Raw genomic sequence first — 13,237 nt, 5'->3', positions numbered from 1 at the left:
TCCAAGCTTGACCCCTCACCTGGGCATTTCCCCCTCTCCAGGGAGATAAGCCAGATAAGCGTTTATAAAAAGCACTTGGGCATCACTCCGATTTCGAGGGACTTTCTGATGTTTTTGTCTACCTGAATATTTTCTATCATGGAATATCGCTTGTGGTTGGCGGGCAAAGAGCAAGATGGGAGTGCAGACCTGTGGGTAATGGCTATCTTGATACTTGAATTAGCACTGACAAGTCTCCAGCATTCCCATCGAAGATCCAGCAACCGGGGAGATCTTCGCCCAGTAAGCTAAGTCGCAGAAGTGTTTGGTCCCAGCCTAACAATTGACAGATGTCACGCAGCCTCGCCAGAAGATGTCGAGGCCGCCATCTCTGCCGCCCACGCAGCATACGAGTCCGGCGTATGGTCGAGCGCGAGTCGTCACCATCGCGCCGATGTGCTAGACAAATGCGCAGTGCTTCTCTCCGATACCCTCCCGCAGCTCATCTCAACAGAGTCGAAGCAGACGGGTCGGGTGATTCGGGAAATGAATGCCCAGGTCCCATCTTTGACAAGATGGTTTAAATACTATGCCTCCCTGTTACGAGTCGAGGAACGGTCTGTTCTCCCGACGATAGGTAAACTGCATAACTTTGTCGACCGAGTGCCTCTCGGAGTGGTCGTTCAGATCACCCCATTCAACCACCCGTTGCTGATCGCAGTGAAGAAGCTTGCTCCAGCGCTTGCCGCTGGAAACAGTGTCATAATTAAGCCTAGCGAGCTGACTCCATTGACGACTCTTTTGTTGGGCAAAATCCTCCGCGAGGCGGGAATTCCGGATGGCGTGTTGAGCGTCTTACCTGGTTATGGAGCTACCACCGGTAAAGCACTGGTTGAGCATCCCTTGGTGAGAAAGGTGGATGTGACCGGTGGCACCGAGGCCGGCAGGACAATTGGGAGGATTGTTGGTGGGAATCTGGCGAAATACACAGCCGAGTTGGGCGGAAAGGCGCCTTTGGTCGTATTTGAGAAAGCCAACATCGATACGGCGATCAACGGAATCGTCTTTGGAAGCTTCATTGCAAGTGGACAGACGTGTGTGGCCAGCACCCGGATTATAGTGCAAAACTCAATTATGGACGAGCTACTGTACAAGCTCAAGGCCAAGATCGAGAGCATTACACGCCGAATCGGGGCCCCGAGCAACCCTGAATCAACCATGGGACCACTTATCTCCGAGAAGCAGCTGCGAAATGTGGCACGTCTAGTCAACAGCGCTCTAGATGGAGGAAATGCGGTCTCTATCATCGGTGCAAAGCGGATGGCTTCTCAGAGCCCGCTTGACGGATTCAACTTCGAGAAGGGATACTTCTACGAACCGACGCTGCTTACATCCAGCAAAGAAAAGAACAGTATTGTGAAGACATCTATCTGGCGCGAAGAGGCCTTCGGCCCTGTTATTGTCGTTGCTGGTTTCGATACGGAGGAAGAAGCAATCAAGTTGGCGAATGACACCGAGTTTGGATTGGGAGCCGGCATATGGACACTCGATCTTTCCCAGGCTTTCCGAGTCTCGGAGCAGATTGATGCAGGAATTACTTGGGTGAATACCCATCATCGAAATGACCCTAGCAGTCCATGGGGAGGTGCAAAGTCTGCGAGTGGAGTTGGAAGCGAGAACGGGATCGAGGCTTACAATGCATACACAACATCGAAAAGCACGATTATAAACTATGCTTCTCCTGATGAGTCCTTGGCTGCGGATGACTGGTTTGGACATGGCTCCGGCAATGTTAGATATGGTTGAACGGGGTGATTATTGCTAGTTTCTCCGGGCTACGTTACTCAAGTCCTCGAAGGAATTGGCATTGGCATAAGAGAATGCCTAATATATGCGATTACCGGAACCTTCAAAGACAGCAAAGTATTAGAAGATGTTATGTCCACCTCTACCCACCTCCAAAGCGGCATTTCACTTTGGTCTCTTTTCTAGTCTGTCTTTGAAGATAGTCCTCTGATGTAATTTGTATCTTCTTGTAAGTAAATAAATAAAAAAGCCAAGCTAGTAGTAAATGACTGTGCTACTTAAATGTCCAAGATCTATATCTGCGTTAACCGGGAACTGCCTGTGAGAGTGCATGATGTCATACCCACCAGCTCAGATACTACCAAGTGTGGCGTTGGTTTAGTTCTTTCAAACATACATCACTTACATCACTCGCAAATTAATTAACTTATGTGAAATCTGCCAAATCAAAGATCAACACCAATCTTCACCATGCCACTCTGGGGTCGCAAGTCCACGGGGCCACCCGACCCCCAAAATGGGGAAGAAGATCGACACGTCCCAGAGCAAAGATCCGAAGAACCTACTGAGCGCTCAAGACTGCTTCCTGCAGATAGGAACGAGGGGTTTCTGAGCCCGGATGATCCTGCAGTGAGTCCAATAAACAAAAACACTCCACAAATCACACACCAAGGACAAGTTATAGCTAATATGAGAACCAGGTATCCCCCTACAATCTATGGAGCGTGCGCGCGGTGCGCGGCGTGTCACTCGTCGCATTGGCACTGAGCTTCATATGGTGGACATTCCTGCTGGTCTCCATATTCGTTAGTCCACCGATGATCCACCCGCGGGGATCGGGCTTTTTCGCCTTTGCATATACCACCTTGGCGACAGGATACCTCATCTTTGGACTCTTGTTCTTTGCCGTGCCATCAAAGTCCATGACAATATGGGCCATTACACTTGCCGCTCTGCTTTTGGTGGATATGTTTATTATCCTCACTGTGCCGCGGATCCGTCTTGAAGAGGGTTGGGTGGGGATTGCTTCTGTCGTCTGGGTAGCTCTGATCGCTATCTATCAGGCCCTGCAGAACAGAGCAGTTGCCTGGGGTAAGCGGGAAGAGGAAGAGCGTCTTACCGGTCGAGAAGAGACTCGGCGCTCCCTGTTGGAGTGGAGTGCTGTTCTCGCTGAAACGATTTTACTGGCTGCCATGGCGATCGCGGCTGTCATGTTCACGGCCACTCTGATCTTGCGTGCTTTCGACGCCGGGCTCAAGCCTCCAGGCGAGCGATACTCGGTGCATGGGGATACCTATCAAGTTCATCTTGCTTGTGTGGGGAACAAAACTGCAGACGACAATGCACCGACGATCCTTCTGGAGGGTGGCAATGGGCCCGTCGAACATACACTCCAACCCTTCATCGACGATGTATACGGCCGTGGCGGTATCGACAGATACTGTTACTGGGACCGACCGGGCTTCGGATGGTCCGACAACGCCCCTCGCCGCATTCCGCGGGCATGTCAGCAGACGTGCTAGCTGAGGCCCTAGCTCTTGCCGGCGAGACCGGACCGTGGATAGTTGTTTCCGCTGGGGTTGGCAGTCTTCATTCGAGACTGTTTGCCAGTCGCAATCTTCTCGAAGTTCGCGGCATCTTCATGATCGATCCCCTCCACGAGGCCTACCTGGGGGACATTGGGCGACCTGGTCGTGGATTTTTGCTCTGGCTTCGTGGTATCGTTTCTCCATTGGGATTGGATCGGCTTGCGGGTGCCCTTTTGCGCGGCCGTTCTCGCCAGGACCGCGTTATGGGACGTGCGGCTTACCAGTCTGGGAAATACATCAAAGCAAAGCTACAGGAAAGCCTCGTGGCTGTCACGATGACTGCTGCTGAGATACAGTCTTCTCGCCATATCGAGATGGGTCATGTTCCTGTTGTGGTTGTGAGCTCTGGGCAAGAAGTTCGAAAGAATTCTCAGTGGGCAGAGCGGCAGGAGGATCTGTCTCATATTACAGACAACCTTTTGTCTTGGGATATTGCTGACGATGCACCTCATGAAGTATGGAATACCGGACAGGGACGAGAGATATTGGAGAGACGTTTGAAGCAGCTTGTCCAAAAAAGTCAGACATAAGAGTCAAAAGGGGGTGATCACTGGTGACTCGTATTACCTGGGAGTTTGACATCTTCATTCGGGCGTTTATGGGCAGTGCAATACTGGAGAAGTCAGGAAATTTGTCATAATTGTGTACTACAGACCATGGGACTAAGTATTTACCCACCCGCATTTTCACACCATGTATAGCCTTGTCTATAGGTGTAGGGAGTAGAGGGATCGGATTCTGTAAAGACAAAGATTGTAACAGATATAGGCAAATCTCGGTCCGTCTGAAGCGATTGACTAGCTACTGCAGTATCCAGATACATAAGACATAGCAAGGAACTCTTGCTCATATCGAGGGGGCAGAATATGGCACAGGTAATCACCCCAATCCTTGCCTCGTTGGAAGCTCTTGTATTCTCTGAAGTATTCCCACCACTCTGGATACCAGCCAGCAAACTCCCAGTCTAGGATAGCAGTAACCTGGTAACTATTTTCATCGACAAGGATATTCCGAGAGGAGAAATCAGAATGAGTGAAGACAATTTCATGGCTATCCGTCAGTGCATGTTCTGCATAGTATCTGAGCGGAGCCTGTAATGTTGAACTGAGGTCGCTTAAAATCCACCGATTGAATTCCTGCTCAGAGTCAAAGGGTCCTCCATAGATAGGCCCCCAATTGCCCATTGCGACGGTACCGCGATCAACGGCACCGATATAATTGCCTTTGAGGTTTCGTAGTTGGGAGATATAGCCACGGAGTTGCTCAGCAATTGATTGTTTCTGGTCAGGACTCAAGGCGTCCCAAATTTCGTCTAGTTGCGTACCAGGCATATAGTCCATGACAATGCCAACCACTTTATCATCCTCCAAACGAACATCGTGAACTTTTGGCACTGGGATTGTAGTATTTTCAGCGATGAACCGGAGGGTTGGAGCTTCATGGGCTGGAATATCATCGGCTTTTTTCACCACGAGATATTCGCTGATTCGAACAATCTTGCGGCGATGAAAGGTATAGAGTACCTCTCCTTCATCATCTCTAACCTTGGATCTGGCTTCTGCCTTTTCAGCTCTGATTTGATCGTGATTCAAGATTCGGTGCATAAGTTCGGCTTTCAATGCAGCTTTGTCTTTAGAAAGGGGCTGGGTCGAAGGTGCAGCTTCATCCTTCGTCTGACTCCTGATTACATTCAGGGCTCCAGTATGATCTCTTGCATTGTCGCTTGGCTGAGTATTATCTTCGGCGATGATATGGTCTGCTTCTGGAGCGTTGTCTTGGTTCATAGCTGCGTTATTCTGTAGGGCTTGTGAAATTAACTATTGATCCTTCTGAGCAGTCGAACAGGGGCTTCCATATCTATATCATTTGCTGAAACTACAAGCCAGTGACTGAGCTCTGGAAAGACCGAAAGGGAGGTTCTTGTGAAGTGTTCAGGTGTTACGAATCTTCCAGCCGAAGCGAATTACAACGGATATTCGTCTGAAATTGAAACTGAGTGGTCGAGCCTTGAGACGGTGTGCGGGGGTGATGTGTCTCCAGAGGTGCTAAGACTAATGCGTAGTCCCTGTCTGTTGTACGGAGTAAGATATGGGCCTCCAGGGCTACCTAGGTACTCCGTAAGCTGCTTGAGAAAAATGCATTTGGATACCCCTTAACTGCTTTGGCCTGAGACGTGAATTCCAAACATTCTCACATCCCATACCTACGTGCATTTCCATAGATCACTTCGTATCATCCACCCCAAGCGTCGATCTGGCCGCATTCATATCGAAAACTTCTACTTAATATCAAGTTACCCGAAAAAGCAGATCAGATTAGACAAGCCCTGAGAGAAGAGCACCAGTGAATTATCTAATTACAGCACAGTCAAGGGCCGTGAGACGCGTAAGGCGCAACCCAAATTTCGACTGTATTCGTCGAAAATGCAGTGATATCGTGCAGAGCTTTAAACTGCTATAACCAGCCGACGAAAAGGACTTTCTAACTTCCATTCTCACCATCGAATCTCCATCTCGGGTCCGGGAATCATCCATATCTCGGAAAGAAGGCAACGAACAATCACTAGTGCCTCCCACCTAACTTTTTAGGGCAACACCGGTAGGGAAAGCTGAACCGAAGGGTGTAGGGGGAGTGCGATGAAAACCGAACGGCGAAAGACGAAACCCGTTACTCTAAACTAGCTCCCTTAAACCTCTTAGCAAGCTGGTCACTCTCGGGACTGGGAGATATGGACCGGGGTAAGGTGGAGGATGGGGGGGTTGCGACGTTTCCGGGTTTGGGAATCCGAGCGAGAAGACTCGGCCGGTGTGGGCCAGGGGCGCTTAGGGGGGGCGCTCACCACTCTCTTGAAGAATTGTCATCAACGTGGCCCATCCAGGGGTATTCACAAGCTGCATGCCCTCGACGGCGGACTTCGTTCTGGCGACGCGGCAGAGGAGCGATTCCTCGTCCTGTTGAAGAAGACAGTTAGTGTCACGTACACTAGACTAAAAGATGCACACAAAACACCGACCTTGCTAAATGTACCGACTCCATGCAAGAAGCACAGGATGTGGAAGTCGGAAACGCCTTGGATAGCTTTATCGGGATCACCGTGGGACACGAGCTTTTGGGCAACATGTCGAAGCTCTTGGCTCTCGCCGATGACTTCGCGGTTCTCGATAGGGAAGCGGCTGTCGGTGAATAACGGGGATGACTCTGTTGGGAATCCGTGGGTGAGGGTGACTAGTAGGAAATCGACTGGGAAACTCGGCTCAGCGCTTTCCTGTACGCTTGCACCGTACTCATTAATCCGTCGGTAGAAGACTTCGGGGATGTATCGTGTCCTGCTTCCGAGATCTTCGTCATGCTCTGATTGCACCAGCATCACGGTCGGGTCAGCTGAGGGTTCGACGATATCTCCCCGAACCATCTCAACTGCAGACACGGATGCTTGGTACGAGCTGACAGAAATCGCACATGTCTCGTCTCCGCTGAGCACACAGGTTACGAAATCCGAGCCAAACTGTCCTGTCCGGCTCCATTTCGTTGACTTGGGATTTTGTGCCTGGAGTCGTGCAGCGAAGGCGATTTCGAGTGAAGACAGGTAGTATGAGTCGATGTGTCGCTTGCAAACCACTGAACCATCCCCACGGCCGGCATCAATCAAGTCAGTAAATATGACACCAACCTTCTGCAATCCGCACAGACGGGCTACTTCGTCCACTTCCTTTTCATTGTGCCAGTCATGGAGTGTTACGCCATCGATTTCGCCCGTTTGCGGGGGCTCGTAGATTGCTTCCACGACAGCCTTTACACCCAGTGGTACTTCCGTATACTCCTCATATGTCCCATACAAGAAGCCCAGCCGTTGAGCACCAGACTTTCGCCAGAAATTAAGGAGGGAATTGATTAAATCAGGGGATGAGAACTCCACATGGTCTACCATGCGGAATTCCTGGGGTTGCAGACTGATTGCACTTGGTTGACATTTGGTGCAAATGCCCTCCGGCCAAGGCGAATGTCCCGATGGGCAGTCGGTTCGCACTCGGTAATATGGTTCATTGAGAGGAGGCATAAACGAGGTTCCCATTTCAGGCTTGTTGGTTGCGGCATTGATTTTCCGCAGGTATGAGTGAAAAGAAAGGTGCTTGATTTTCTTCTCTGCCATGTTGTTCGCATCGTAAGGCTCGAGCGGCATGCAGTAATCACACATCCCTCGCGGACCATGTCTGCACATCTTCTGGTCCATGCCGCGCTTGATCTTTCCATCTTTCTTGTCCAGTAGATTGTCTAGCGGTGACTGCTGCACCAGCTCCCACGGGTTCTTGATTGGAGCGGAGGAACTTGGCTGTGGACGGATCGGGACTGTCTGCTGCTTGGGGATCGGTGCTCCATTGAGTCGGTGTTCTGCAGTGGTAGATGTGTCGCCGTTCGAGGGTACATTCTGTTGTGTCTGCTCCTGGTACCCAATAAAGAGCTTATCGCCATGCCTTCAAATCAGCGGCGCGTGAGTAATTCAACCTGTAAAGGCAAATATGGTATTTGACACTTACTTGAGGCCAACCTGTTGAAGGGAAACTCCTTGTAGGCTTTCTAACAGTCTCTCCTCACCACCTGTGCCGATCGGTTTATTTGAGAGGGCAATGGACGAAGGTTCGACATTTGCCGGGAGGTGTCCTAAAATCTGACGGCAGTTACCGGATTAGATTTTCGCTGTCGAACTGCTATCGTTCCCTTCTGAGGAAGGGCCGACAAATACCTTTTCTTGAAGTGATGGGAAGAGTTCCTGCGGGCTGACCGTTTGTCGAAATTGGCCGTTTCGACTCTCGAATCGCAGAAGAATGGAGGCCATCTTAGCCCTGGGAAGGCTAAAGCACTGTTGAAGAAAAGGTGAAGAGGTAGTGGCTTCACTTTCCGAGGAAAACAAGTGGAAGAAGAAGAAGACAAAGAAGACACATGCAAGTGAGAAGAGAAGCTCGACTCGAAGCTTCCCTGGTCACGTCACAGCTGGCGGGCGGTATGGTATCTGCCTGACGGAACACCCCGCGGTCGGGGTGGAGTTTTGGGCGAGGCGTCGGTAAAGCTGTTACCACAGATACAGAGCTTTAAGATGGAGAGCCAGAGCCTGTATACAACATGCACATATGAATAAATAATTCCAAAAGGAAGTGATAGCAAAGCAGTTCCTATTTCAGCACCGGTATTGGAAATGAATTGTGGTAAAATGTGTGCAAATGAGGCAGAAATGTGCCCAGCAAGATACTACTAGTCCTCATGGACGGCAAACCATGCACATGCAACATAGGCGGATATCGAAAGTTGAATATCTACGTTTTACTAGGTTAAAAGTAACTGACAATCTTCCAAAAATTTCTTCCATTAGGCTAGATATAGTTGGAGTCGAAAAATGAATATGGTATATCCGTATAATCATAAGAATACGAAACGCCTAAGAGAACGCCCCAGGGAGAACAGCCGAAAATTGGAGAGCACAAGAAGAGACATGGGCCCAATCAAAGAATGGTACATTTCTTGGGCAAGCCACATGGCCCCTCACTGCTCTTTTCCTTCTTGGCTGGCTCCTGAGCACCCTGCTGCTCCTTGGGAGGCTGCTCGGTCTTTTGAGCGGCCGCCCCAGCAACAGGGGTCGAGCTCTCCGGCTTCGACTCGGTACCATCATGCAGTCACTGGACCTTGGAAACAGTCTCGTAGAAGGCCTTGCCCTGAGCGGTGGCAATCTCGAGCTCGAGAGCGGAGGGCTGACGGGAACCATCGGCACCCTGTAGACGGAATGGTCAGCAAGAGAAAAGGTATCGGAGTGTGTCGTTTTAACTTACAGCGAAGGTACCAGCACCCCAGGCGCTACCACCGTGGACCTCGTTCAGGTTGCTCAGCTGGGCGAAGACGGTCTTGTAGCCCAGAGGAACGTAGATGAAGCCGTGGTGGGCGAGAGTGCTCATCGAGGCAAGGGCAGTCGACTCCTGACCACCACCCTGAGTACCGGTCGACACGAAGAGACCGGCGTACTTGCCCAGAAGCCACCGGTGGCCCAAATACCACCGGTCTTGTCCCAGAAGGTCTTCCACTGAGCAGGGAAGTTACCGTAACGGGTGGGGATACCGAACAGAACAGCGTCGAAGGCGAGGAGGTCGGCGGGCTCAATAACGGGGTAGCTAGCCTTGGCAGGAGCGTGCATCTTGCCCAGGACTTCCTCGTTGAGGGTCTCGGCGATCCTAGAGACTCAAATGTTAATCAAGTGACGTGAAGGGCAATGGAAATGACTGACTGGAAGATCTCGGCTTGACCACCAGCGGACTCAATGCCCTTCTTCTCGGCCTCGGCCAAGGCCTTGATGTGGCCGTACATGGAGTACTAATCGGACAGTTAGTGAGATGGGAGAGGAATGCGTTGCCATTGGAAGACGTACGTAGACAATTGCGATCTTGGGAGCCATTATGATGATTTGAGGAGTGTGGAGTGAACGATGTAGAGGGAAAGTTGAGAGAGAAAGAGCGGGGAGGTAGCTAATTATAAAGGGTACCACCCCGCCGGGGGACTGTCCTAGGTACCTCCTCCACCATATTAATTAGTATGTGATTTAAGTACCTCTATGATTAGCGAGCGCAACAGAGCTTCGCAAGAGCTATCAGTCATCGATGACAGAGCAAGAATGTGATTGGTCCAAGAGGTTCCACTCGGATATAGAGTGATTCTTACTGAGAACTGACAAATGAAAATCTTACGTGCCAAGGGTGGGCGTCGCCCTACTATGTGCCTAGTCGAGTTACCAAACCATTAGTAAAAATGTTAATTGTCTAGATTCTACAGCAAGAGGAGAATTGCTCTTAGTAAACAACGGAATTAAAAGGATATAGACCACCTGGGCATCTATGGAGTGCCTATCATGACGTCATGTATTCGCTTATGATACCTAATTTCTTCACTACGTTTGCGACAGAACGCTCAGTCCATCATATGGGTTAGATCGGCATAAGCTGATATCGGCGCACTTAGTTCCGTGGCTGAGTATTAACACGAAAAAGCATTTGGTTTCACGGCACTACAGGTATATTATTGCCAGGCGAAGCCGGTGTAGCAGACGGCAGATATGATGCAGCAAGGGTGGAACAGGGATGTCGCCCTTGTAACACCAACTATGCAATTGAGCCCAAGTGAAAGGAGAAAAGAATTCTTGAATGTTTTTGCGTCAAATTTAATGGGGGTATCGCGGGACTAGCGCAAAAACCATAAATGAAAAGAAACCGAGAAGCCCGTGGACCCCTTGCCGAAGCCACACCTCACTCCATGCCATGCAATGTCGCCCATAAAAAAACCCTTGCGATAAGAATCCACCTAACCCCTTCCACGTCCACGGAAGCGGCCACGCCCAAATCCACCACCCCGACCACGTTCATTTCGCCATTCTCGTTCCCGTTCTTTTTCCCGCTCTTGTTCTTCACGGATGAGAACTCGTTCGCGCTCAAGTTCTTCCTCCGTCTTTTCAGTGCGCATTGTAGGTCGCGGTAGGTTTTCCGGCCAGCGGGGGTGGGCATTGGCACACGCTTTTCCATCAGGGCAGAATCCGGCCAGGTAGAAGGTACATAGACGCCGGCGGACGTGTCGCTTTGCACATAGTGGTCCCAATTCGCAATATCCACGGTCGTAGTGCTCGCAAGGCGGTAAGCGTGCCTCCTCGCGGACGTGCTGGTAAAGGCAATCGTCACCATTGGTGCAGTATCCGGATCGCGAGAATGACTGGCATTCTGGCATTCGTCGGAGGTTATATTCGTGGAGGTATTCGCATTTCAGTCCTTTCTTGCATAGTCCCTTGAGGAAATGTTTGCAAACCAGCGATCCGTGTGTTGTAGATGGCGCCATTCCGGATGCTGTGGTAGTGGATGTGGTCACACGGGACGGAGTGGGATGACGATCTGGGCAAGCCGGTCCTAATGGGCAGTGTCCTTCACTATAGGCTTTGCAGACAGGTACATCGCTGGCAAGTCCGAAGCCGAAGCTCTTGCGCAGAAATGGTGTGAAAGAAAACTCGTTGTAGCTGGGATCGCGCGTCGGTTCAGCGGATATAATGTGCGCAGCTGCGCTTTTAGTGTCGGTAGCCATGGCTCGATGAAGCTTAGGAGGGTAAAGAGAGGATCGGTGGTCGTCCCGAGTCAGATGCGTGTATGTGGCTGACTATGCACACCTCTTTGTGGATGAAGATGCAAGGTCTGAAAAGAGAGCCAATGGTAGACTCTGGGGGTATTCAGGTCAAATTGGTACGGAGAAAGGAATTTGAGGAATAAGTTTGGTTGTTGAAGGTTGCGGAGCTGTCTAAGTTGTTCTCCGGTTGTCGCCTTAGAAATCAGGTGGCAAAGTAGTGTTTGGCTGGTTTGCATTTTGATATCCAATTCAACTTATGAACAATCATACTAAATTTTTACAACTTAGGTACATGGGATGCAAGCTTCTGATTAATACTCGAATCTTATGCTATTAGTCTCATGGAAAATATATGACCACACGCCGAAAGGGAGACGAGGGAGATGGAAACCGCATAAAGCTGGAAAACCAGAACAACCAGGACCACAGAGAACTAAACTTCAACATCCAATCCGGTTGTTATTTATTTCATATTGAGGTTACTACTGACATATTGCACTATATTTATCGGTTACGAACACCTGCTTTGACAGACATGTTTACAGGAACCCGAGCTGCTGGTCCATCAGATCCCGCACCATCGCCTCGAATGAGCGCCATTGAATCCCAAGCTCTGTCTCCGCCTTAATCGTATCAACGGGGAAAGAGATGCCCTGGAAATCCTCAGAGATAGACGCTCCGGAATCTGGATAGTGTTTGTGCACAATACGCGCAATCTCAGCTCCCGTTGTCTTCGGACCAACCAGTAGGTATTTCGAGCTATCCACGATCTTCGGATCCAATGCTTTGATGTGCGCTTCGGCCACATCTTGAATATGCACTCCTACCAAATTCCCGCTGGGACTACCATTCATAATGATATTCCATAGACCACCGTTGGACCCGGCGTTGACTTGATCGGCAGAACTCTGAACCAGATTGTGCCCGTACACAAACCCAGGGTGCAGCGTCACCAATGCATACTGTGGCTTAGCCGTCTCCCTAAACTCCCAAGTTGCGTTGTTTGCAAGAAGTTTGGAGGCCTGATACAGCTTCATCGGTGTTCCAGCCGGGTTTTGAGGGTCCTCGAAATTCCCATTTTCATCAACCGAAAAGTCCCAGTCGTTTTCCTCTAGGAGATGCGTCAATATAATTCTTACTCGAAGATAAAAAGAGGGATATAATACCTTTCACCACACCACCAGTAGGAATGCCAGACATTGGGATCAAAGCCGCAATGGAGGAGGTAACCACGACTTTCTTAATGGTCGGGACCTTTGCTGCTGCTTTCAGTATCGCAGTGGTCCCTTTCAGAGCCGGGCCAAAGTATGATTGCTTGTCGGTCCCATGAGGAAGAGGGGATGCAAGATGAAGGACATAGTCCACGCCGTTCAACTTGCCATCGAATGCCGCCTCATCAGTGAGGTCTGGAACGATAACAAATTCAACCTGGTCACTATACTCTGACAGCAGAGTTTGCAATTGCTCGGATGGCCTTCGAAGACAAACTCGCAATCGATATCCGGCCTTGAGAGCTTCCACTGCAGTGGCACTCCCAATGAAGCCAGTGGCTCCGGTGATAAAGATCAATTCATTGGACATGTCGGTTATTTGAGTGCTAATGGGGAGAAAACATTCTGTACTGCGGTCAGCTGTCTTTTATATTCGTCATTTGAATTTGTAATCTACTAGCGAATCCAATCTGCCCAAGTCTTTAACTAGATGTACTCAATAGGTTAGGGTAA

The 13,237-nt window shown here is 50.0% G+C and overlaps 7 protein-coding genes across 7 annotated transcripts; 2 read left to right on the top strand and 5 right to left on the bottom strand.

The window, feature by feature from the left end:
* Positions 1–138: 138 nt before the first annotated feature.
* Positions 139–1,785, top strand: N7519_010475 (uncharacterized protein; the record flags this gene model as incomplete). Its single annotated transcript, XM_057297248.1, has 3 exons — positions 139–191; positions 241–282; positions 330–1,785. 3 exons carry the CDS (start codon positions 139–141, stop codon positions 1,783–1,785), a joined length of 1,551 nt encoding a protein of 516 aa, XP_057145130.1.
* A 471-nt stretch (positions 1,786–2,256) lies between these two features.
* N7519_010474 (DUF2417 domain-containing protein) lies at positions 2,257–3,904 on the top strand (the record flags this gene model as incomplete). The annotated part of the gene is made up of 3 exons (XM_057297247.1): positions 2,257–2,415; positions 2,487–3,291; positions 3,351–3,904. The coding sequence occupies 3 exons, from the start codon at positions 2,257–2,259 to the stop codon at positions 3,902–3,904; spliced, it is 1,518 nt and encodes a 505-aa protein (XP_057145129.1).
* A 267-nt stretch (positions 3,905–4,171) lies between these two features.
* Positions 4,172–5,158, bottom strand: N7519_010473 (uncharacterized protein; the record flags this gene model as incomplete). The annotated part of the gene is made up of 1 exon (XM_057297246.1): positions 4,172–5,158. One exon carries the CDS (start codon positions 5,156–5,158, stop codon positions 4,172–4,174), a length of 987 nt encoding a protein of 328 aa, XP_057145128.1.
* Positions 5,159–6,196: 1,038 nt separating this feature from the next.
* npl4 (nuclear protein localization protein 4) lies at positions 6,197–8,208 on the bottom strand (the record flags this gene model as incomplete). The annotated part of the gene is made up of 4 exons (XM_057297245.1): positions 6,197–6,325; positions 6,388–7,846; positions 7,910–8,040; positions 8,116–8,208. The coding sequence occupies 4 exons, from the start codon at positions 8,206–8,208 to the stop codon at positions 6,197–6,199; spliced, it is 1,812 nt and encodes a 603-aa protein (XP_057145127.1).
* Positions 8,209–9,040: 832 nt separating this feature from the next.
* On the bottom strand, positions 9,041–9,810 carry pst2 (putative NADH-quinone oxidoreductase Pst2; the record flags this gene model as incomplete). Its single annotated transcript, XM_057297244.1, has 5 exons — positions 9,041–9,136; positions 9,194–9,435; positions 9,477–9,589; positions 9,643–9,728; positions 9,784–9,810. 5 exons carry the CDS (start codon positions 9,808–9,810, stop codon positions 9,041–9,043), a joined length of 564 nt encoding a protein of 187 aa, XP_057145126.1.
* Positions 9,811–10,709: 899 nt separating this feature from the next.
* yth1 (cleavage polyadenylation factor RNA-binding subunit YTH1) lies at positions 10,710–11,474 on the bottom strand (the record flags this gene model as incomplete). Its single annotated transcript, XM_057297243.1, has 1 exon — positions 10,710–11,474. One exon carries the CDS (start codon positions 11,472–11,474, stop codon positions 10,710–10,712), a length of 765 nt encoding a protein of 254 aa, XP_057145125.1.
* A 578-nt stretch (positions 11,475–12,052) lies between these two features.
* On the bottom strand, positions 12,053–13,094 carry N7519_010469 (uncharacterized protein; the record flags this gene model as incomplete). The annotated part of the gene is made up of 2 exons (XM_057297242.1): positions 12,053–12,624; positions 12,680–13,094. The coding sequence occupies 2 exons, from the start codon at positions 13,092–13,094 to the stop codon at positions 12,053–12,055; spliced, it is 987 nt and encodes a 328-aa protein (XP_057145124.1).
* Positions 13,095–13,237: the final 143 nt, after the last annotated feature.

Source organism: Penicillium mononematosum, assembly GCF_028829835.1.
Source record: "Penicillium mononematosum strain IBT 11891 chromosome Unknown utg000005l:1.0-9366267.0:1.0-9372171.0, whole genome shotgun sequence".
Lineage (NCBI taxonomy): Eukaryota > Fungi > Ascomycota > Eurotiomycetes > Eurotiales > Aspergillaceae > Penicillium > Penicillium mononematosum.
This window is presented reverse-complemented; position numbering and strand designations above follow the sequence as displayed.